At 40.3% G+C, this 22604-nt stretch overlaps 1 protein-coding gene across 1 annotated transcript in view; it reads right to left on the minus strand.

Moving 5' to 3' along the window:
* Nucleotides 1-22604, minus strand: part of ADAMTS12 (ADAM metallopeptidase with thrombospondin type 1 motif 12) — a gene marked incomplete at both ends in the record, with an annotated part of 171234 nt that overhangs the window by 102028 nt on the left and 46602 nt on the right. Inside the window, one exon of the mRNA XM_082335624.1 lies at nt 4227-4401. Coding sequence (XP_082191750.1) covers nt 4227-4401 — 175 coding nt within the window. The remainder of the gene's footprint in view (nt 1-4226; nt 4402-22604) is intronic.

The following is a 22604-nucleotide window of genomic DNA, read 5'->3' on the forward strand; positions in this document are numbered from 1 at the left end:
CCACATTGAATTAATCTCAGTTACTACAATTCAATGTGTGAAGTTACCATCCTAAGAATAATAGTCTCTGTGTTTTGGAGAAACTAAGCAAATTAAGCTGAATAGTAATTGATGTGGTTAAGTACAGGAAAAACAAATACTGGAAAAATGTCAGCATCATTCTTTAAAAGATATGGAAGCTACACAGCATGTACCAGGGGTTCTGCCAGCAAGCAAGGCTGCTGACATTGGCCACAATGTTCTTCCAAAAAAAGATAGGCTATCCTTTGAGAATAAAACAGCGTCCTGGGCTTTTTTTCCCCCTCCTTCTTCCAAGTGGTTAAACAAAGGACTTCACTGTCAAAAGCCAAGACTAACAGTTTATGCTGTACACTTGCAAACAGAAAAATCGAAGAGAATCCTCTGGCAGTATCAAGTTAATTATCAAATAGCAAGACCATGATTGAATAAAATCCTGCACTCAGACATAACCCTTAGGAAGACCAACAGGTAACTATTGTCTGAAACAGCTTAATGGCATTCTAGTCACCTGTTAAATGAATTATGCCACCAAGCCATCATTCAAAAGACTTAAAAAACAGTTTTGCACAGATGATGTAGCTCTGTTCCTTCAGCTCCCCTCACCCCTCTACTCATTTCACACTGCACCTGGCCTCTGTCTCCTCCCTCCCACCCCAGCCTTATCCCGTCACAGCTCCAATGCAAAATTGCTCCAAATGCAGAATTTTCAGTCACAAGATTTATAACTCCTCTGCAGACAAGGAGTTGGAGGTTCATGTACAACCCAAACTAATCCTAACTTCTGATCTGTGTGGAACTCATCTATCAAATTTTTTCAATGCCAAAATGAGGGCAAAGCATATGACAACTTCTATACACCTAAAGCTCCAATGAAGTATTCTCAGAGATACATTTTAATAACCCTAAACCTTTCTTTCCACAGTTATATATTACAGCCTACTGCAGCTATCACTGGATTGCAGTCTGAATAAACTCGACTACCTTCCTTCTAAACAACAGCAACCTGACCACCTCAGCAGTCCAAGAAAAAGAAGTCCATCTATCAGTCCCCTCTGTAGCACTGAGTCAGGAAAGGCTCCATTACATCACACCATTTTCATTCACAAACTTCACAGAACTTCTCCATTTTGCAGCTCACAAACAAACCAATACCGTGTGGCAGACTGCATGAAAACAGAAAGAAATGGGAGATCTCTTCTAATTCTGTACAAGGGAGGATAATTCCTTCTCTCTTGCATTGTATCTCGGAGCACTGTCAAGTTTTTAAGATAACTTATTTAGAAAAACAAAACAAATGCCCAAAATCCTTATTTTCCTCTCCTACAGGCACAAATGATTAGAAAAAATATTTATAAAGCTCAGGGACTTTTTCATTTATAATTTTTGCTACTTCTTACACAGATTTCAAATGATACAGTAAGACAGCAGCTTGCAATGTACAGTATCATAACGCTACTTTCAAGATTAGCACTCAGTTTTGCATGCAGCTAATGACTGAGTCATCTGGCAGTTGCCTAAGCAGCAGTGGAAGTGCACAGCACAAACCTAGGTTTTAATTTACATAATTTATCACAATGATTTTTCTCCAAATATCTGAAACTGTTAAGGATACTGCAAATTATAAACTAATTAATGTAATCATTGCAAGACCACAGGAATGTAACCAATACTAGCGTATTACTGTATGTAGGTGAGACAGATGACAAGCAGGTTGGAGCCAACACTGCATTTTAGCCTAGGTACACAAAGGGTTTCCCCAGCATAAGTCTTAGAAATGACTCAAATTGTCTTAGCTTAAGTTTAAAAAACAAAGAGAATCAATAAACAAAAGATACACAAAAGCAGAGACTCTGTATGATGAATCTCAGCCCACAAAGTTAAAATATTTGATTCTGAAAACCAGTTCCTACAAGAGATATGGCAGGCAACTCTTCATCAGTTAAGCCCCAGCCCAGGGCTGAGAATACAAAATGGTCATGATGTTTAATCTGTAAAATAGAAGTCATTTCTACAGTTACATGTGAACTGTAAATTGAAATTGTTTTGCTTTAAAGTGAGATCCCAAAAGGCATTACTTTGGGCCATCTGTGACATCATGTGGGTGTACCAAACTTCTGGCATCAAACTTAACAGCATGAAGTGCTTGAGGTCTTGAAAAGGGGGAAGGGTCAACTTACCACCTTTAAAATTTATTTATGCACCAAGTATTCCCCATTCCCCAAAGCCTATGTAGTGAATATATTTAGCACAGAAAGCAAGAATTAACTCACTTTCCTTTTTTGTTCTGTATTTCACTTCTAGCAAGAGCAATTGCTCTTTGATAATGCATAATGTAAACAGGAGATGACACTGACTTCTTTCTTTTTTCTATCCTTGTTGAAGAGCTGGCTACAACAGAAGTGAGATAACAAAACGTAACATACAAATTAAGAGTTAAGGCCTTTAGAGGAACCAATGATTGTTATATCCTGTCACACAAAAGGCAAAAATGTAATGAAGGAAATGCTTTCTTTTCCACATGCATTTTTTCACACTGATTACAACTTTTGTGACAGTCAAGCAGACATTACCTCTAAAGGCTGATCAAGTCAGTTAAATATAGAAACACAAATGACAGTATATTACTTTGTTAATTCATAAGACACTCTCTTTGTTAGCATGGAATATCATGAACATATTATTACCATAAGGAATAGTTCTGTCACATTAGAATGAATAACATCAGACAGGCACTTTAAATTCAAAAGCCTATTACAGCAAACTTAGCTAGTCTAAGTGATGAAATCTCAGGGAAGCTACAGTCAATTTTTCCCAGGTACAGCCAGTCTTCTTCTGTCTCATTCTGCAGGACTTTGAAGGAAGATACAAGAGGTAAAAAGTGAGAGGTAGAAAGAAAATAAGCAGGCTACACAAAGCAAATACACAGCATGATCCCTGGTATCTCCTGGCTTCTCTCCATACTTAAAATTATTGCTTAAAGATGTTATTTCATGCATAAAAGAAACCTGGAAGCCAGGATGCAAGAACATTTCCTCATTCTTCACAGGCAAGTCTAAACTAATTCCTCTCATTGATCCCAGCAGTCATCAGAAGAAAGAGAAAATCAGGAGCTATTACAGACTTAAGCCAAAATAGACATCAACATTAGATGTTCATGGCTTTTCAACGTCAGGCTTATTTGTCTAACCAGTAGATATATATTTATTTGATGAAAAATAATAAGGAACAGCATTCGTATTAATTCTTGCAGCTTCCCCTTATCCTCATCTACTCAGTGTCACAGAAGATTGGATAACTGCCCCCTAGCCACCAGCTTTCTAGTTTCCCCCAGCTATTATTTCACACTGCTCTTGGCCAGCAAGCAAGACGTGCAAAGCAGGTCTATGACCAGAAGTATTGTGGGGCTGAGTTGTTGTTTCTTTCTTAATTTATCAATTCATATTAAAGAGCACTAAAACTTCAGCAGCCATCGTGACTGAGGATTAAAAATCAATGCAAGATCTGTAAATTTTTGGTATGAAGTCAATCAAGTAAATGATTTTATTAAATAAAGGAACTCATTTTGTAATTAGGATATACCACCTACCCTCTAGATATACTCTTACTTTCCAGGATTGAGTATTAGTTTGTTTTCCCAAAAGACACGATGTTGAGCATTATTGCACAAATATTTAAGTTATTTTTACTTATGCTTCTACAAAAAACACCTTGCTGTTGATGCCTTGCTCTCCACTTTCAGAACAACAAAATAAAAGTCTTTAAATATTTCGGTAACTATCACAGAGAATCTAGAAATCCTAAATTTAAACCATGCACTGAGGGAGGATATTTTATGTTGAGGACAGCATTTGCATGGAGTGAGAATAGTTTACTAAAAATAATGACTACAATTCTTGTCATCCCAGAACTACTCAAGAATTCAAGTCAACTGTTCAAGAACTGTTCTGGCTGGAGAAAAAAGTGAAGGGTAGAAAGGATCAATAGTGTGAAAAACATATCCCAACAGTCATAAGGGGGATTTAAGTTTTCAGACCCAGATGGGTGGCTCCCGAGGTGTTTTGACTGAGATGCTCTCATTTTGCATAATCTCTTTTACAGAATTAAAAAAAAAAACTGGCAGAAGGAAAGGCACACACCACTGGAAAATAAAAGCTGCTTAAAAAGATGCAGAAAGCAAACAGGCAGAAATCCAGCAATATTTGTACCATTCAATCCACATGCTTGTTCTTTTTCCATCAAGATGGCCCGTCTTCTCCTTAAAGCATTTTGAAGGATATTTGCCCCATAGATAATATGGGGATGGGGTGTTCCTTCCTTCTGTGGATGCTTTTTAACGGGCTCAATGAAATAGTCTCCATGGGGCAGTTGGAAATATCCAGTCTGAAAATAAGCACAAAAGAGTTAATCTCTACTGTCCAGCACTGGAAGTCAAAAATAAAATAGACTCTTTTCATATCATCATCCCTGAGCTTCTCTTACAAGCCAATCATTACACTGCAGAAATATGAAAACAACAGGTTTTCAGCATTTATTTTGTTGCATACATCAGGGTTGCTCTGTACCTTACAAAGGCATAGCAGTCCAAAGGGGAACGGAAAAAATACCTTCTTCCTAATAACCTGAAATCCTGTATACGGAGGCAGAGGCTCCCATATTTGTACAAAGCCATTGAAAGGTCAAAAGTTAATTTGTCAAACATGATGCACTAGAAAGAGTTGCATCTTGTTCTTCTGGTGTTTTGCATCCATTCCCCAGAAAACAAGCCTTGCATAGAAGCTATTTCATAAGGGCAAAGCATAATTCTGCTCCTAGCTGCAATTCCACAATCAGATTACACAACCCATCAGATGGGCTGGACCGTGTGGTCCACCCTTGACTCAGACTACAAACCCACCTGGCTCCCAGGCTTCCAGTGGAAGAAATAAGTAGCTTTTCATGAACTACAGCAAGCTATTGTGATCATACAATAGAGCTGCATAACAAAGGCTGTAGCATTTCTCATGCTATAACTTCTGTATCAACCTCCCAGCTTTGACTGAGCTACAGGGCCTTAGATATCCATCTGGACTATACAGGATTAGTTTGCACGTCCCTCTGCCATGATCTAAGAGACACATGCAACTGGGCATGGCCTTGGTCCCTTGTGTTGCAGCATTTTTGCAGGGATTGCTAATATTGCAAAACATTGTATAGCGCTTCCACTTCAACATATACAGATCTGATTAGTCACTGAGCTATTGTGTCAAAGTTGCATCTGTAAGAAGAAAGGCCAGGCAATCATATGAAAAATGAAGTATATTAGTAGCAACCTCATTTCCCAAGCTCCCCCAGCAACGTTTGCATGTTAAAATTCAGCTCTCCATCCAAGCTGTATGGAGCAGGAGAAAAAACAAAAATTCATCGTATTTCATACTGCACATGCACACACACAGATGTCAGTAAAGGTTGTTCAATGAGCCAGCAAACACCGGCTACTACAGAACCTGGCTTCAGACATTCCCACTGAATTCTTTTTTAATTATTGTTTTCTTAACATTAGCATTTTTCAGTATGGAATATCTATTTTCACAGTCTTACAGCTTTCTGCTATAACAACTCTATCCCAAGCCATCCCTCTTCCAATACAGCCACAACACTCCCAACCAGCTGGTGTTCCATGGACAACATTTGTTAAGTTCAGCAATACGACTGTAATGTCTCACCCACCTGCGTTAGAAATCCTGCCAGTCTTCCTCTAGATCTGGGATGATACTAGGAGTCGTCCCTCCTGCCCTCAGCAGTAACTGCTTGTCTGCACTAGTTCATGTACTGTTCTTGTCATTGTCACTGTAGTGCTTTCCAGGAATATGTGTTGCTACTTGACTCACATCTACTGCATGTGCTTCATTCTTTACATTGATAGATAACTGAATATGGACAAAAACACAGTTAGCAGCACTGTCCTTCTCTGAGTTGTAATTACTGCCTTCCTCCTTGTCTCCTCTTTGTTACACGAGGCAAGGTCCAAGAGAAGCCTCCTGCACTTTATGCAGAAAAAGTGGAAATTTTTAATGTCCCTTAATTTCTGGAAGAGGTCATGTCTGTGTATCAGATCTCCCCTGAAGAAAGCTACCTCAGGGGTGTGTAACTTCTACATGATAGCTTTAACATTTGCTCTTTAAAAGAGGTTGATATTTGTGGGCTACAGCTTGCTGAATCTTGGGAAGATAAAGGCTGCTCCCACACTCAACATCCAGACTGAAGTCACTGTAAAGCATGAAGAAGTCTGAGGACCTATTTTACCAAGGAGACACTCCAGACTTTGCAGAGTGTCATCAACTCACAGTTCAACTTGCCACAACAGCTCCTGACACCTTGGGACTATCAGAAAATCTCTTCTTACTGAAAAGCAACTAAGCCTGCAGAGTACCAAAACTAAGCTGGAGCTAGAACTGCTGCTGGCTCAGAATCAAAGAAGAAGAACCTGAGGTATATTTTCAGGTTATGCACAACTCTTCGTGGTTGGCTTGGCAACACCGCTGGGCACACCCACACAGCCATTTCAGGCATTAGTGCAACAGTCCATCCCCATAAACAACTGATGGGACGGCATGGAAATATATAAGCCAGCCTTGTCACGACAGAGAGTGCAACGGTACCCGTCAGCCCACTGACCGAGCATTTCTGAACCACAGACATGGCTTGTTGCAGTTTCTCTGGTTTTAGCTCTGACCTCACGAAAAACCCTTTTATCCTCAGCCTAAAAAGCAGTTCTTGGGACAGGAGGATGCTTCCTTCACTCCTGTTGCTTCTTGCAGGGTTGAAAAATATCAATATCATGAATTCAAGGCTACAAGTTAGTAGGCCAGTGTTCTGCATCAAACTCTTGGTTTAACCCAACAAAGCATTTGGGAACAAGGTATCCTTGCCTCTTTCCCATGCCCACCTAGTTGTTCCTGCCATCAAATTATGGCCACTGTGGAGTCCCTCCACAGTGCAGTCTGAGGAGGGAGGAAAGAGGAGCACGGGTACATTGAGCCTGTATTGCCTCTAAACTCATTGTAACATGAACTCTATATCTTGATTTAATTCATGGAACAGACTTGACATTCACCACGAGATCTTATGCACATTCAGCACTTGGAAATCCTCATTAAAAAAATAAGTTATAAATCATCACTGTTGTGCAAAACTTTCTCCTGTTTTCTGTCAGTCTACAGACTAAAGGCCAGCTCTACTCACAGCATCTAAAAAATCTGCAAAGAAAAGGCTGGGGTGACACTGTGTTACTGTTCTTACACAAAAGATCCACCAGAACATACGGTTTTCCAAGTACTAGACTTCTGGATAAGGTGCCAGATTGCAAGTTGTAACAAAAAAATCATTTGTTCCAAAAGTTCTCATGGATCCTGAGTTCTAGTAGCCATAGAATTTATTTAAACAAAACTGTCTGCTCTGTCTGTAACAAATTCCTCAATAAAGGAAGATATTTATAAGCAATCTTTCCTTTCACTTGAACTTTGTGCTCTGGGAGTTTCTGAGAGAGTTTGAAATTTGGATGAAACCATCATCATTACAATACAAAATAAGAGAAACGCTGTTACATCTTACATGGCATTTTAGTGCTATCTGCACTCTCGCCAGTAAAGGGAGCTGCCTTGATGCGTACAGAGATGGTATATTGTAACCAGGCCAGATCGTCTCTCTCCAAAGGTGTCAGTCAGTGTGTTACCAAACGTCCCTGAGTACTCCTCCTTCCCTGACAGTTTCAACATATGGGTATTCTCTATCCATGTTGCTAGCCTGAGATCAGTGCATGCATTCCCTAATTTATCTTGCAACTGCAGTTCTCATGGTGCTACAGCATGTGGAGAAAGTAAGCTGGAAGAGAAGATGAAAACAGAAAAAGTAAAATAATCTGAATAGATTCTCTGGTCTGTATTACTACTCCCAGCCACCAGTCAAAGATGAGATAAGGGCTGTTTGAGACCAGTGTCTTAAATACAGCTCTGTAAATGTGTTACAGAAATGTTTTATGTCTTGTGTAATCTGAAGTACCATAAGCTAAAGAAAATTTAGGCAGGCTCAGGAACTGTAGACCTTTCTGCACGGACATATTACGCTCATGCAAAAGTAACTGAAGATTGATACCAAAAAATGTGCATTACTCCGTATCCTCTAAAAATCTGTAAAACATTATGACATGCTCCACTTTTGTTATCTGCAAATGGCTGCATTGTGTGCCTAAACTTACCAGAGATGAGAAGAAGACACAATATTTAGCTCATGTAAAAGATCAGTTCTGGAACCTGCCTCAAAACTTTCCCCTAATTCTAGTACCATGTACTTTTTTGAATGTCTAAAAACATCTGCCAATTCCACTTTTGCACTACAACAAGAAGAGGAGCTGACACTCTCCAGGAGAAAAGTTCCTCTCATGGCTATTCCCAGAAGTAACTGGAAGATAAGTTAGACATTTGTATATCTTCTAGATCAAAATCCTTTATCCTTGCAGTGTTTATCCTGAAACTATTTTATTTTTGACTGATTGGCTGTCAGGTGGAAACCATGATTTTCATTCCTGTCCAGAATCATAAAGGAGAGCACACACAAGTTATACTCTAAGTTACAAATTTAAAAAATCCATCAATTACACAATCTATCAGTTGGAAGTATAAAGACCCTATACATTAGCACTAGTGAATAAAATTATCATGGTTTTAACCCTAAGAAATGTGGTTCTCTCAGAAATAGTGAATTACTGTAAAAAAAGAAGTATTTCATATTTCAAATGCTAATCTACTGTAGGAAATAATATTTTTTATTAATTTTATTTCCTGCTGTGTCTTACAGAGAAATTAGTTATAGAGATACCTGCATAAATTTATGGGTAAAGCCAATTAAGGAAATCAGAGTGGGAAATGCACCGTGCCTGCCAGTGCTGCTTGGGATGAAGTGACTGTAAAAGCCCACTTCTACCATGCACATGTGCTTTCCAACTGCTTCCAGAGACTTCCAGCACTTACTGAACTCGTCCTTTGCACTTGCACTTTCATCCTGCACAGGCTATACACTGAGAAATGAAATGCTGAGACCAACTGGAAGAAAACACAACCAATCTTCACATCAAACTTACTTCAAAGCACTCAGAACCAACAAAATTCCCTTTGCTGATTAAGTACTTCTTTAGTTTTGCTCTTTATATCTGTTCTTTTCTGACTCACAAATATAATAGCAAGAATTTTTCATTTAAAGTCCATCAGATTTCAAACTACATATACATACAAAATATGGGGGTTTTTTTCAGCAGTTTGTAGCATCATCTGCTTTTGAGTGCATTCACACGGCCTCAGAATACATAAAGGAGCACTGTTATGACAGCCTCATCAGAAATAAGCCAGCCTTCTTTATGCTCATTACAGAGTTTAGTTTTCACCACAGAAAAAATGACTGCAGCCAAGTTTCCCTCATTTAAACTTCTTTAGGAAAAAGAATTACCATGTAAAATAGTAATAGAAATGGCCAGAAAATAGGGAGTGGTGCTGGTGGCGGGGGGGTGGGGGTGTCTTGGGTGTGGGAGTGTGTGTGTGGGTGTGTGGGGGGGTGTGTGGGTGTGTCTGTCTCTCTGTCTCTTGGGCGGGTGGGTGGGTGGGTGGCTGTGTGGTGTGATGCGGGGGGTGGGGTGGGGGGTGGTGTTTCTTTGTACTTTCCCTCAATGCCTATAGATGAAAATCTAAAAATCTACCACAGAATTTTTTTCCAAATTGTTTTTCTCCTCTGCTTCAAATCTCCCCCTTCACCCCCAAATTCAGGCATATTTTGGCCGAAAATGTTTCCCAGACTGTATTTGGAAGTGTTGCTACATTACTTAATGGGCTTTTTAGTTCAAGGACCTCATTATTTTGACACAGACGGCTCCCCGGACACATTGCATCTCCCACACTGCATGTTACTCGCCAGGAGGACACGGTGATCCTGGGACGCTTCTGACTCAAGTTTTCAACCAACTTTTTTGATTTCCAGTAGAAATCTGTGTTTTCCAGTGGAAAGCAAATATTTTTCACATATTTCTTTCGGTCAAAAGTTCAGGGGGTTTGTCAAACTATATTTTCTGGCAGAATTTTTTCAATCAGTTCCATGTGGGAAGCTGAAGTCGAGTCCTGTGGGAAGGGAAAAGAGCAGCTTTAGCCTTGGCTAAGGTTTTGCAATTGCAATGTTATCCCAGACAGGAGGGGCTGGAATTCATGGGTGTATGTCATGAGAAAAAGGAAGAGAAAAACGCAACGATTTGCAGTCTAAAGCTACATAACTGAGTATGTTGACAATAACGCAAAAAATAACATCTGTAGTGAGAACGGTGTGTAACTCACTGAAAGCAGACAGCAGTACTTCTGACAATAGGGCAGCGACAGACTCTGAAAACACAGCGAGTTTTTAGAAGCAATGTGAAACAAAAATAAGAACAGAAGATGATGGTTTTACCTTTAAGTATTTTGCTCCAGCTGCTTATTACAACTGTAATGCAAGGTAAGAGAAATTCAGTCTGAATAAAAGAATTTTCTAATTGAAGAAAAAATTGTGCTGTAGAAAACATGCATTACCAGAGAACTTCAGCCACATAGAATCAAAACTGAGCTGGTGAAGTAAAGTATCTGTATATATTACACATGCTGAGCTTATTTTCCTTTTTCAGCTTATGACTTAATTGCTTTCCATGTGTTATTTATTTGCCAAGAATCTTTCTCTTTGAGTTGTCATCTGTTCCTATCTCAGCCAGACCACAAACCCCATGACATGAGGGTCCAGGTAAAATTTTCATGTCTGTCCTCAGCTACAGCTACAAAAAATGGACCTGCAATACCATTGCTCAGGCAGAAAGCAGGAGGTTGATTGTTTGTTAGATAGTGAGAAATTTGACAAGAGACTTTTATGAACATCGCCTGAAGAAAAGAACATTCTAGCTCTTTTTATTGAATTCTACAGAAAAAAAAAGTGATGCTTTCAGCAGCATTTGGTGAAAATGGTGCTACGACACTGGAACACAGCCTTATGGTTTTAACATAGCTTTGGTCCAAAATTAAAATGGCTTATTTTTAAGATGACAATGTGAGTGAAAGGATACTATCATATCAGAAGATTATATGCCCTTTTGTCATATTTTAGAAGCTGCCAGAAAACTGCTCAGAGGTGTCAGAAATGTGCAGAGTTAGGTCCTGCGCACTGCCAGCTCAGAAAGTTTAATCAGATGGAGGTCCTGCACACTGCCAGCTCAGAAAGTTCAATCGGATGGAAAGAAGAAGGGAAAAAAATACCAATGCAAAGCCAAATTTACAGCAAGGTGGACTTTTGTGGCAGGAATAAGGTATTAGAGGAGAAAGAAGTGTCTGATATCCTCCAGTTCTCAGGTTCCTAATGGTCATACTTCAGTCCTGAATACTTCTGAGATAAGGGTCTTCCTGGCTGGGGACATACCCTCGGCAAAGGAGAAAAGTCGTCTCCATGGTCATGTCAATCAGGTACCATACAACCACTTACAATACATTATCACTCAGCTGAGAGACTTGGCAGAGAATCATTACTCCGGGTTACGGCATCAGCTTGCTGGTGACCACACTCAACTTCATTTCTTCTTTTCACTGCACTTGAGCAGGACAGATCCATTCCTCTTCCCACAGTTTAGCGGAGACAAGGTCTTGGATGAAGGTTCTCTAGGACACGTTTTAAGAAGCTAAGGCATTAAAAATGCACCCTTTACGAAAATGGGTAAGAGAAGCAAACGTTCCAAATCCTGTGTTCATTTGCTTCTCTGCTGTGTCCCAGAAACAGTTCATTAAGCAATACTGATTGTCAGGAATAATTCCTATGGATCTCCAACTCACTGCGAGCTTTGCATCTCTTACAGAATCCGAAGTACCCTGGCTAAATTGATTTATACTTGAGGAAATTAACTGTGAAATTAATCTTCTGTGGGGATTTGAGTGTGGTCACATGAGAAAAATACAACTTGGAACACAATTTTAAAGGACATATTTGTTCATACTTCAGGTCATGGCGTCCTCCACTATCAGTCTTTATTGTCCATCCTAAAAACATTTATTACTTCTTCCAACTATTTTCTGATTATCCTTAGAAGAAGCAGTCTAGGTATCTTATTCATACATTCATTTGTGGGTGCCCTCTTGGCCACGGCTATATTTGCATTGCAGAAATATCCCATCTTACTTCTTTTCTTATGATAGAAGATCCACAAATGAAAGATGATAACTGTGTGCCTGTGAAGCTGCTTAGAGCCTCGTTAGACTCTCTACAGGCTTCTGCTTTGAGATCTCCAGCCATTCACGAGGAACATGAAGCTGTGTTCCTGCAGCTTCTACATCTTTAACTGTATCACAGTGCCCAGCAGCAGTCACTTCATGTTGTCGAATTCCCAGAGAGCCCTTCAGCTTCCTTCCACATTCTCATTTTCTATTTTTTGAAATATGTCTGATTTGATTTCCTTAAGCCAGAACTGTCCTCCTTTGCTGCATCTAAAGCTTAGACACACCATTAAATTCCAACAGGGTAAAAATTTATTGTCCATTAGAGGAGATCTAGTAACTAGCCATTTTTATAGTCTTAAAATACAGCAAAGATCACATTTAATAAATTTTACACAACTTCCAGTGCTGGTTATATTATATTGAAACAAGCCTGTGTTTGCCACAGGCTGAGCATCCAGCAGGGAGATTGCATGGCACAGCTGACTCTTAATTCATTAACACAAACACAGCTTGAACCCTTATTCTATTTACCAGTGTGATTTCCACATTGCAGCTCAGAGATGGAGTATGAAGGGCTCTCTGAAGCCCAGAGCACTCCTGAGATCTGGGGCACCTTTTATCAACATTTCCTTTGTCACTCAACTGCTGACAAGTCTGTTGTGTCTTTGGAGAAGACAACATTGCAGCCCTTTGGGCTGCCTAAGTCTGCCCAAAGCCAGTGAGGTGACACCCCACCGGGACAGGCTGAGTGGATGGTGCCTAGTCTGTGCCTGAGCCCATCCACGTAGCCAGTTACATCACTGCTAAGGATAAAGCGCACCCAGAAGTTTTTTCTCCTGGAAAAATCAGCTAGGTCACATGGGGCAATCCATCAAGCAAGGAGTTATGAAAAAGTAGTCAATATAGCTTCAAGTTATACCTCAGGGTGAACCTAGTATCAAGTGAAATCTAAATTAGAAATCAATAAGCTTTGCTATCCAGCCTGAAGGACACTCTTTGGTGAACAATAACACAATGTTTTTTCTGAGTCTTTGAATCTTCCTATTACCCATGCTTTCTCCCCTGTTTTTGTACTGGAAGTTTTAATGGCAACATGTGCTGGGGGAAAACAAAAAAAAAAGCTGTTTCTCCAGGTGCAAGAGGCTTACTTTGACTACAGGCAGGAGAGGGTGAGACTCTTGCAAGTTTTGACTTCATTTGGGATCCAAAAACAACTTGGCAAGTGTCACTGCTCTGACACAAAACAAAACGTTTGTCCAGTTCCTCCAAAAATGAGCTTTAGTTTAGAAGAGTAGGAAAGAGCAACAGCTGTTTCATTCCTGGAAAATACTCTCGGAACATCTAATTCATATCTTTCTAATGAAACTTGTTCAGAAAGCACTGTATCCAGAGGGCTTACATTGTACAAATAGGTTTTTTTTCATCTCATTAATATCAGAACAGCCTCTCATGAAAATGAAAATCAACACTATAAAAATGTACTACCCAGCATTTGAAATCCCCTCTGAGACTTTTGGTAGCAGGATGAGAAGTTCTAATGCTTTGATTTGGAAGACAGTAACCTTTTACAGTTTGCAAAGCAGATCAAGTTTTAAAGCCTACGTAACGCTGAACAGTAAAGATTTAAATACCAGATTGGTAAGAGGTTCCTTGCCTAAACTGTGCTTTCCATTAACAATAAAAAACAAGCAAGAGGATCACAAAGCAGACGTGATCTCTAATCCTGGAGACAGAAAGCACCATGGCTGTTTTGGCTTCCTGCTCACTTACATTCTAAAACTAATTTCAAGCTAGTGAGCATGACAACGTTAACACTGCAGAGCTCAAACTTTATTAGATAATAACTAAATGCAAATATTTGATCAAATGACAAGTGGCATTGTTTCTATTGACAAGTATTGTTTGTATTACTGTGACCCATAGGAACCCTAGTCAACAGCCAGAAAAGCAGAGATACAAATGACGACAGCTGCCACAACGTGTGCAGATAGATGGAAGAAAGCACAATTATCCCATTTTCCAGTGGATGAAAGCCTGGCAGGAGCTTTACTCTCCTCAAAAGCACAGCAAGGGAAGGTCACAGCCCAACTTCTTCCACTCCGCAGAAATTATTTTGCTTGAAGAAACAGATGTCTGTGGGGAAAAGCAACATCAGACTGGACTACACTGATGAATCTGCTCACACTCTTCTAGCTTCATTCTCTCCAGCCCAGAAGCAAGCAGAGATGTTGACAGCAGACAGCATATTTTAGGTCTGCAGTTGTGATCGCAGGTGTGTTAGGGGAGAAGGCTTCTGCCTCTGTTTTCTCCAAACTCATGAAACCTCTGGCTGCGCACCACAGATGGGACTTATGAACTTCAGCATGCCTACAAAGGGTCATGACACCACTTATCATGGAAGTGTCACATCAAGGTGACCTAAAAAGCAGCCTGTACTGATGCACTCAGTCTCTTCTTCACTTATGATTTATGCTTCCCATGCCTTTCTAAAAGGTGACTTCCCCACACCGATGGATAACCTCAGAGCAGCACTGTGACATGGAGTTTCAGCTCAGTGCCTACAGGAGGAATCATGGCTCCTGCTCAACAACTGCAGCTTGAAACACACTGCCCTTGTTTCCGTAGGTGATATGAGAAAACAGCTGCTCTGTTTGCTCTGCCCAACCTTGCACAGGCTGTGAGCCATGCTCAAGCTGCAGCTTGCTGTGCTACCACTGGGGAGGAATAAAGGGGGAGGGAGCTTAACAAAACCAAATACCTTACAAAACAGGAAAATTCAGGCCTCAGTTGAGGGCAGATGTGGCACATTAAGTTATCAGTGTCAAGTGAGGGACACACTACACTGAAAAGCTATTTTCCATCACAGCCAGTGGCTGTGTGGAAAAAGCATTGAGAGTTAGAAATGGGATGAGGAAGGAGAGGGGAAAAGAAATGAAATGAAACCAAAAGAACAAGGTTCAAACTGAGTCCCAGAACCTGGAGGACAAAGTGCAGTCTCTAGTACATAGCTGATGCTTAGCACATGGCAGTCTGGGAGCCAGCATGAAGATAACTGGCAATTGCAACAGAAGTGCTAAACTTTAGCTGGCCTGAGGCAAATCACATGCCACTCATTTGACTTCCCCTGTTATTTCTGTCTGCCTAAGAAAGGAGAAAGAAATTATTTTATGGCCGTATCTGGCACTCCACCATAAATGTTTTTACAAATCTAGTACATGTCCCAGCTCCCATGCATACCAAAGCTGAAGGCTGATCAGATTCAGCATTGGGTTCCGATCAGTTTAAAAGCATAAAGCACTTAAGTTAGCTCTGAACTTAATTTAAATCCCTCCTTGAAGCTTGAATTCTGACTGAAACCCATTTCTGTTGATATGAGAGGTGCAGTGCACATACTGATCTATCACTGAAATTACCTGCATGTATGAGATGCTACAGCTTGCAGGCAGAAAATTAACAGCTCTCTCAGAGGTGCAGAGAGATGACCTATACCTTGAAGTTCAAGTTGTGGAAAAAAAAAAACAAAAAAAAGGCAACCAAAAACCAAAACAATAAGAACAAAAGCCTGCAAGCCAAACAAATACTCCTTAATCTACTCACAGTCAAGTTTCAGCTCAAAACTTGGCAGGAAGCGTACTCAAACCAAATCAAATTTGTTACAAAACCAATAACTGAGTAAACTACTTATGCTAAGACTACCATAAAATCTCTGCTAATTCCAAGGCCCCCCCTGCTAGGAGCTAAATCTGATGAAATGCCAACCACCTTCTCTAAGGTGCTGAATACTTTAAGGTCCTCCTGAAGCTGGTGGGAAATCAGCAAGTTCAATGCTCTCCAGAGCAAGGCCCTGTATAATGAGCACCTGAAAAGGCTAGAAAAGAGACAACATGGGGAAGCAGCAAGTGGCACAGAGACACTGGAGAGTTTCTGCCTGTTTGCTGTCTGCTGTAGCACAAGAAGTAGGGAGCTTCAAAAAAAAGAAGCTGGCAGGCAACAAAAGATTTTTTTCACCCAAGACGTGCTTAAGCTGAAGGAGCATTTGCCATAGAAAACTGCAAATCGGAAATGTTGTGGAGAGGTTCCAGAAGTGGCTGGATAAATCCATGTAGGGAAGATTAGTCCCGCATTTTTAAATAGAAAAATACCACCTACAGCTCAGAAACAGCACGTCAAAGAGATGTGCCTATTTTCCAGCCCTCTTCTTACACCCCTCCCCAGGAATCTGCTGTTGACCATTATTTCCTTCTGAAAGTCAGCAACATACTCAACAAAGCCAAGGGTCTGGCAAATTAACACCCTCCATCAACACAGAAATCACAATCTGCTGCTCAGGTGCTGCCTTTGTAGGAGCTTTTTCAGTAGAAAAAGAGGCTTTCTTGGTTAGGCACTTAGCCTTCTTGGTTGCTTTTGCTTGTTCCTATTGTGCCTTTCATGCTCCAGGGTTCTATTGTCTTTTAGCTGTAACATCAGCCCAAGATGCCCTTCTGGGATTTCACAGCAATGAAGCACTTTCTATCTCTTTAGACTAACCCTTCTTGTCCCTTCTTGTCTTGACTGACTATGGGGCAGGCTGGACTTTTGGGCTGACCTTGTACTGCCATAGGTCTTAACTCTTCATGCAAGCAGCAACCACTTTAAAAAGTGCCCCTTTTCCAAACCATTCTTGGGGATATACTTTTGTCTCCTTGCAAAAAGAAAATACCTTAGTTGTGCAGCTCACCCATGGAGGTCAAAGGGACAGATTTCAGTCTACAAATGATGAATTTAGGATTTTAATTTTTAAGTGTTTTGGTACACGTGTTTGTTTCTTTTGTAGAATATTTCTGGAAAAAATTAGGTTTTGCCTGTTGAAAAAGCTATTGTTTTTATTTGAAACTGACAGAAGAATTAGACTTTCCATCAAAATAATTCTTTGTTTGACTGCAAAGAGATTGCTTTTGCTATTTTGGAAATACAACACTGTTTGTAATAAAAGTGTTTCATTTTGTCTTGCTTAAAAGCAGCAGTCAGCCTTTTAGGTTTGAATGTGGTATCCCATAGCGCAAAAAAAGACAATATAGAGAAGAATTGGGCTATTTATCTGAAAAAATATTTGCAGTAAAACATTCTTTGGAACCAGGCAGGTGAGAAAAAGTATTTTGCTATAGTAAAAGCACTCATTTTCTTTCTGTTAAAGCTCTGCTGTCACCTCTTCTTTTGCTCACAGGATGTTAAAGTTTTGTGTTTAATATTGGCATGTTTTGAAATCCTCATAATGTATCTTTCAGGAATTCAGAAATTATGAAAATCGCTTTTAAATTAAAAGGCACAGATGTTCAGCATTTCTAAGAATTCAGCAGTTTGTTTCTTTAGGATGTATAATACTTTTTTGCGAAACTGATACAGTGTTATGTAGGAAAATATGCAAAAGAATAAGAAAATACTTTTTGTACAGATCAGACAGATGTTGTCTGCAGATGAAACACCTTCCTGAAGACAGGCTCATAGTTCTGTAGAATAAAGTGTTTTACTGAAAAAGTTTACTCAAACTTAAAATATACTAAGTATCTTCAGCTCCTACTCAGCATGATTCTTGCTAGTCTAAGAATACTGAAAATTCAAAAACTTCATAACAATGAACATATTTGACCCATAAACCTCTAATAAGCTTTTGTGTGGTCAGGGGACTGTTTAGAAACAAATTTCGGAAGGAAGTCAGGACTGAATCATCGATAATTCACAATTCACCCCTCCCAAAGGTGAACTTATAAAAATAGTACATACAATAAGGAATTCATTCTGCTCTCAGTATTAGCCAGAGTTGCACAGCTAAATACCAGAATTTTACTGCAGAAATCTTTACAACTGAGAGGTGAGACTGTGGCTTTTTGAGAGACATTGTCAAAAGCAGGATTTTTGTACAGGATGATGCCATATCATGACAGAGGCACTGAAGCATCAGTAATGGAAATGCTATAATTGAAAATGTTTTTGCACTAGCCAAGCAAAAGCTATTTTTCTTTCTCCCAAAAACAATTCAGGCAAGATTTCCTTGAGTTGATATGTTTCTCTGCCAGTGCTATGTCTTTTTTGTTTCTTCCCTCCAACAATGAAAACCAGAAAACAAACACTGAACCAAATACATCCTTGGCTTAACCTCATCGATTTATTTGCAGCAGGCATGGATCTGACAGCCTACATCACAACAAACTATGTGCAGATTCCAAAGGCAATGAATAATCCACTCTAGGCTCAGATGCAAAACACATGCATTGTTCCGATCCCTTCATTTGCTACTTTAAAATATACTGGACCTTACTCTATGCTCAGTACTCAACACGTGGTGGCACTTACAGATCCCCAACAGGCATTTTGTAAGAGAAGACTTTCAGGGCAGGTTCTGCCAGAGCTGAGCTGGAAACACAGAGGTGGTTTAGCAGAACTGGCTGTTAAAAATAACTTTCGGCAGGCTTCTTTCCCCAGTGCTGCTGGCTGTTTTCCAAGAGCTACGACCCCAACTCCTAGTCCAGGATGCACGTTCTCCTTTCCTTCAACAGATTGGCTCATCCCCCCAAAAAATGGTTGTTGTTTGGCAGCACATCACTGGATTCTGCTCGATTTTCTTCAAAACATCAAGACTCGCCTGTGCCTTGTTACAGCTTCAACAGGTCTACCCAGTGCTGCTGAGGTGGCAACAGCTGCCCTTCCACTGTGACTGCTCATCCAGTGTCCAGCTACCCTCCTTCTTAGGCTCTAGACACCCCTGTGAAGTTACTGCCCAAACTGTCCAGAACCCTGCATTTAGTTTCCCCACATAATCTGATCTGATTAATTTGGCACAGCCTTTGATTACCTTTCACTGAGAAGCATTTGAAAATATTTAAAGATAAGAGCCATGGGTAGTAACTGAACAAGCTCCGTTTTTATCTTCAGTCGTCTTAGTTTTCAGACAGTCTTTTCAGAAGGTTTTTTTCCATAGTTCAAGTCTCAGCAATTATTTTGTGAGGCTCCAGGGAAGCTGTTGGGATTTTCTTGTCTGCTGTCCTTAGACAATAATTCTGCTAATTCAGGAAGACTGTAACGCAGATGGAGAAATGAAAGACTAACTCTAGCTCCAGCATTCAAAATCATGTCCAGCTCTCAGCCACAGCAGTGTAAACTGCAGAAGGCAAGCAAATGAAGGATAAGCAAAGGATGCAGTTACACACACACACAGAGTAAAATCAAGCACAAATAAAACACAAGAATTATAACAAAGACTTCAGTTGGATCCCTACAATTACAGAGTAGAAGGTTTGAGCAATTCTGCACTACAGCTAGACTAGAACTGAGGAGAGAACTCTTAGCACAGGAATTTTTAATTAATCCTCAACTTGCAACAAGCCCGCTGACGTTTGTCTCATTCTATTGGCAATGCATGAACAAAAATAAGTGAGTTTCACTACATTTGCAGTCCTCCAGATGGGACATTTGTTATATATATATATTTTTTTTTCTCTCTCTCTCTATATATGTATAGAAATATATATATATATTTCTACATATATATGTATATGTGTATTTTTATTTTTATATATATATATATATGTATATTTTTGCCTTCTTCAAACTGTAGATAATTTTCCTCTACAGCCATAAATCCTTTAGGAGTATCATACTCCAGCTTGCTGCAAGCATGTGTGCCTGTATATGAGAAAGAGAGACAGAGAGAGAAGTTCAGAGCATATAAGCCCATTTTATTGATAATCTGCCATGGATCCTTCAGACATCAGGGATCCACAAGGATTTTTGGGCAATACAGCGTAAGACAGAACTCTGAATTATCTGTAGGAATAACAGCCAACAAACAGCGGATTCTGGCCTGCTGACACTAATACCCATCTGCAAACATTGCCTTGCTGGTGATACACACCATCTGAACATTTCAGGACTGCTCACAGTATTGCTGGGATTTGCCAGTTGGGTTTCAGAACTGAAAGGCTGAAAAAACCCTTAGGATCAAACAGAAAACTCCATTCCCTGTGTTGAAAGGAAAGGGTAGAACACCAAAATGTATGTCAAATGTACCATTTCCCAAGGGAAAACATCCATTTCCAGCTTGCACTCATCCTGCTGCCTTTTGTTCCACGCTCACAGTCTCACAGCAATGAATACATTTTTGGGGATGTTTATGCAGAACCTAGCACAATGCCTGTGACTCGGACACACAGCACTACTGCCATGTGAATTATTACCCTTGATAATAATAACAATAAAAATGAGTAATACCCAACAGAAGTAAAATTTATTTTACTGCTTGGGCTCCCTATAGAGATACGGCTCGAAAAACCATCTGACAAACAATACCATGTACACCCATTTGTCGCAATGGGGTGCATGTGTGTGTTTACAGACCTCCCTCTGAGTCTCAGCAACGCAAAACATCGATGTTACAGCCAAAGCTGCAAGATGTCATGGACCCTGCTTTATCTCTTGAGGTACCCGGCAAACCCTTTGTGTGGTGGCCAAGACACTGTTAATCACAAAAGCATGCTTCCTATGAATCTCTATGACTAGCCACCAATTAAGTGATTTTCTTTTTTTAAATGCCTGACAGACTCCAGCATCTGTTAAACATACACTAAATATAGAGGAATCAGAAACATACCAGAAAGCCAATCTATAATAGAGACAATTGTCTGAAGGTTGTCTGTTTGTACTTCTACAGTCAAACTAACCCAGGACTCTTCTGGTCCTCCAAGAAGAGCAATATATTGGTCTTCTTTCAAACTGTAACAAGATCCAGAAGGTAAACTTTTTCATTTATATTGCTTTATTTTGCAATGTTTACTATGTTTCAAACACAGTATTTTCATATTCCCAGAAAAGCTTCATAATCCCTATGCTGCAAGTTAAATATGATCCTTCCCTGGGTAATTAACATCAGGCATCTCTGCAAAGAATGAAAGAGTAAGCATTTCATCGCAGTCCCTTGCTGCCACAGACTGATTTCTACTAGGAAAGCCCAAAAAGAAACAGAAATCTGCAAGCGGAAGTGCAAAATGCACATAAGAAGTGCATTTGGATTAATTTCCATCAGCTCTTCATCCATATTCAGACCTGTCCGTTTGGACGACGGCATGCCCCTGCCAACATCTAGAATTCAGAAAACACATTTATTTAATAAATAGCACATTATGTAATTCTCCATCAGAGAAAAACATCGTATGTTTTGCAATGTTTGGTGAAGCCCATGGAAAAATTTATGATATTCAAAGATTTTGTTGCAAAAAACCCCCACGGTATTTTCATTCCGCTATTCAGATGAGTCCTGCTTTCACTGCTTTGTGCTAAAAATTGGATTCCTCATGGTGCAATTACCCTCCTGCCAGTCCTTCCACCTGCACTGGCTGTCTCAGTTGTCCATTTTGACATGACCAAACAAGTGAAAAGGTACGGGCAAAGTCAATGCTATTGCCATCACGTGTTGTGTTTCCACAGGGTATAGGCAGGAATTAGGTAACAAAGTTTGTGATTCTGCTCAACTAGCTTTGAAGGCTGCTGAAGCACAATTCTGCCTCTCAGTTTGCCACCCAAGAATCAACCTTAAAACGTCCGCTATGCTAATTCTCAATCAAGGGAAAAATATTTTGGAAGGACAAGGACTGATTCTGAGGGCTGACAGCCTGATGTGGTGGAGCTGCGAAAGCCTTCACAGAAGAAAGGGTGTAGGCATCAGGGTGATCTCAGGTATTCTTCAGGCAGGTCACCTCATGACAACAAAGATTTGATGAGGGGGGCAGATCTGGACTCTTTGGTGGGACAGACTTCACTGCAGAGGCTCTACTGTGCTGTTCAGGCAGATATTCTGGACATCCTTACATCTCATGTGAACTCCCCAAATGCTTCTGGAGTCAGTGCTGTGTGGGGGATGCCAAACTGAATTGCTGTGGGGTACGAGTTGAGTAAGGCTGGACAGGAGCCAGAAGCTTTCTGAAAGGCCACTGCTTAAGCCACGTTGGCACAAGAAATATCTGTAAACTCTTCTTTTCTTCAGGAGTTGGACTCGATGATCCTTGTGGGTCCTTTCCAACTCAGGACATTCATGACACCCCTTCCAACTCTGATTCATGTTTACCTTGCTCCTTCTAAAACTGAACTTTGCTGAATGATATAGCTGCTTTAGCAGAACTCATCCCCTTCCCCAGTGAGACACCAAAGCATCTTTGAAGATTCGGAGATTTGAAGGGACGGGAATGGTCAAGCCCACACAGAGGGCTGGAGAGCAGAAAGGCCTACGTAGAGCCCTCGAGCTCATGTGAAGCTCTGCTGCTTGTTCCCAGAAAGAAACCCAGCAAGGGTTTTGCAAGCTGTGGTGAATACACAAGC

Source organism: Platalea leucorodia, assembly GCF_965183815.1.
Source record: "Platalea leucorodia genome assembly, chromosome: Z".
NCBI classification, from domain to species: Eukaryota; Metazoa; Chordata; class Aves; order Pelecaniformes; family Threskiornithidae; genus Platalea; species Platalea leucorodia.